This window comes from Hyperolius riggenbachi, chromosome 7, assembly GCF_040937935.1.
Source record: "Hyperolius riggenbachi isolate aHypRig1 chromosome 7, aHypRig1.pri, whole genome shotgun sequence".
In the NCBI taxonomy this organism is placed as follows: domain Eukaryota; kingdom Metazoa; phylum Chordata; class Amphibia; order Anura; family Hyperoliidae; genus Hyperolius; species Hyperolius riggenbachi.
Genome location: NC_090652.1, coordinates 185580192 through 185583307, shown reverse-complemented (window position 1 = coordinate 185583307; position 3116 = coordinate 185580192). Strand labels below are relative to the sequence as shown.

The following is a 3116-nucleotide window of genomic DNA, read 5'->3' as shown; positions in this document are numbered from 1 at the left end:
AGCAGTTTGTAGTTTGGCCTGCTTGGATTGTTATACCCCTGCCTGCACGTACACAGGGTCTGTCCACAATAAAAAAAAAAGTGAGCTTGTTTGAATAATTGCAGTGTTTTTACTGAATTTTAGGCCAACATCTTTGTCAGATTTTTTTTCTGCAATACTGCAATACAATACAATTTATTTTATTGCATGTCAAATCACTAATTTGGGATTTATTACTGCCTGAATTGTAGCGATCCAGTTGGCTTTAGTGACTGTGTGTAGTTTGTGTTCAGAACTGTGAAGGAGCGCATACACCTCTTTTTCATATTAGATTTTTTTTTTCTGGCCAAATTTGCTAACATTCTATTTCAAATGGATACATTTGTAATTCAGAAACGAAAGCGATCTGAGGATGAGCCCAGTACAAGCTCAAATACCAGTGCTGGTGTCACCAGGAAATACAAAGACAGCTTTTTAGCATTTGGATTTACTTGGACAGGAGATGAAAGTCTACAGATTCCAATCTGCCTTGTTTGTGGTGAAAAATTAAGTAACGCATCACTTGTACCAAACAAGCTAAAAGGCACTTAAAGACAAAACATGCTTATGCATATGAAAAACCACTACAATATTTTCAGCGTCTTCTTGCACAACAAAATAAATCTGCACAGAAAATGGTGAACCAAATGACCGTATCTGACAAAGCACTGGAAGCATCATACTTAGTTGCTGAGCTTGTTGCAAAAAAAAAATGAAACCGCATACAATTGCTGAAGAATTAATTTTACCAGCTTGTGAAACCATTGTAGAGGCCATGTTGGGCAAAGATGCAGCTGCTGAAATTCGCAAGGTGCCATTATCAAACAATACTATTCACAGGCGAATTGGTGACATGTCTGGAGATATTGAAGATAATGTGAAAAATAAATTGCTGGTTGCTAAGAAATTTGCTCTTAAGATTGACGAAAGCACTGATGTGACATCCAATGCCAATTTACTTGGATTTGGCAGATTTGTGGACGGTACAGAGATCATTGAGCAGTTCCTATTTTGTAGGAAGCTGGCTGAAAAAAACACTGGAAATGATATTTTTACATCCGTAAATTCCTTTTTAGAGGAAACCGGTCTAAAGTGGACTAACTGTTGTGCGGTCTGCACTGACGGTGCTCCGGCAATGACTGGGCTCTTTAAAGGTTTTGTGGCCCTTGTAAAGAGGGAAAACCCAAATGTTATTACTACTCATTGCTTTCTGCACCGTGAGGCTCTTGTGTCCAAAACTGTTGGCCCAGAGTTAAAAACTGTTCTTGATGAAGTCATTAAAATGGTCAACTATATTAAAGCTAACCCATTAAAAACTGGGATTTTTGAAAGGCTCTGTGAAGCAAAAGACTCTCCCCATAGGACTGTTTTATTGCACAATGATGTAAGATGGCTTTCACGTGGACGAATTTTAAATCATTTTTTGGAACTCAAGCATGAACTGCTGGAGTTCTTTTCTACTGAGAAACCGGCCTTTCAGGAAAAGATCAATGACAAGACATGGTGCTTGAAATTAGCATACCTGTCTGATATATTTTTAAAATTCAACAATTTAAACACTAGCATGCAAGGTCCAAAAGAAAATTTAATAACATCTGCAGATAAGATTAAAGCTTTCTCTCGGAAACTACAGTCCTGGAAACAATCAGTGGCAAAGGGGGATCTCTGCAATTTTCCTTCAGTTGTTCAAATGGCTGCAGACACTTCTGACCACTCAGTTTTGGTTGACATTATTATGAACCATTTGTCATCTTTGGAAGCAGCAGTTCAGCATTATTTTCCTTCTTTATCTACTGAAGGTATTGAGTGGGTGATTGCTCCTTTTTCCAGCAGTTCTGTTGATAATGCACAAGAACTTACTCCTCAACAAAAGGATGAGCTTCTGGACTTGTCTTCAGACACCACTCTAAAGAAAAAGATGGAAGAATGCACCCTAACTCAATTCTGGCTTACTGTTCAAGATGAGTATCCCTCAATTTCTGACAAAGCCATTGATTTATTATTGCCATTTTCCACTTCATATTTGTGTGAGCAGGCATTTTCAGCTCTGAACACCATCAAGTCCAAAACTAGATCACGGCTCATTGATGTAGAAATGGAGTTACGGGTGTGTCTGTCAAAAATTAGGCCACGGTTACAAAAATTGTGTTCTTCCCATCAGGCCCAGCTTTCCCACTGATTCTTTAATCATATTTATGAAAAGCTCTAGCCCTCATTTTAAAGTGTATTCTAAAAGATGCACTCTATTGATTTTCTGTTTATTGACCTTATTTTTCTATCAATATGTAACGTGTCACATATATCTGAATATTTGGCGTGATGTGACGTGTCACGGAAATCTGAATGTTTGCCAAGATGTGTCACGACCTGGAAAAGGTTGGGAACCACTGCTCTAGGGGAAGGTGAAGAAGTAACAGGATTGCAGGATGTGGGGGATTCTGAACAGAATGAGACAACTTTTATAGCAGTAATTACTACTGTGATCCCTTCTGTGATGATTTGGCTGAGTGGACAAAGGCATTAGGAGACCAATTTATCACTTGCCCATGGTCAAAGGAAGGATCTTTCCTCCCTCAACATCTGGAAGTAGCAATCACCTGCATAGATGGTCCACAGGCATTTGTGAATCCTGACTGGGATAGGGAATATATGAAAAACTGCTTACAGGTATGGAGGAAATATGAACAGAGAAGTAAATCAGCTACAGCAGGAGTGTACCCTGTAGTTAGAGGTGGAGGTGGACCGGGTGGTCGTCCATCTAAATATATTCCATGGCAGAGTACTGATAAGGAAAATTTAAAGCGCTCTCTGCCATCCCTGCAATCAGGAGCTACAAGGTGGATCAGAGAGTTTGAAGTGAAAACAGCTGGTCAAACCCTAGCACTGGGGGATATCAAGTCCTTGCTATCTTTAATCATTGGGGATAAAACTGACAACATTTTTGAGAAAGCCCTGGGAAATAGAAGTGTTCCCCTCACAGTGGACAAGCACGATGGAGCTATGTTTAATCCTATACGTAATCGTGTTTGGCAGGCACTGAGAGATACTTATCCTGACAGCAAGGACTTTTCTAGAATCACAAGCCATACTTATCTCAA

General features: G+C 39.4%; 1 protein-coding gene across 1 annotated transcript; it reads left to right on the top strand.

Annotated features, from left to right (window-relative positions):
- Positions 1-793: 793 nt before the first annotated feature.
- LOC137526133 (SCAN domain-containing protein 3-like) lies at positions 794-2197 on the top strand. The gene has a single exon (XM_068247352.1). The coding sequence runs from the start codon at positions 794-796 to the stop codon at positions 2195-2197; it is 1404 nt and encodes a 467-aa protein (XP_068103453.1).
- The last annotated feature ends 919 nt before the right edge of the window (positions 2198-3116 follow it).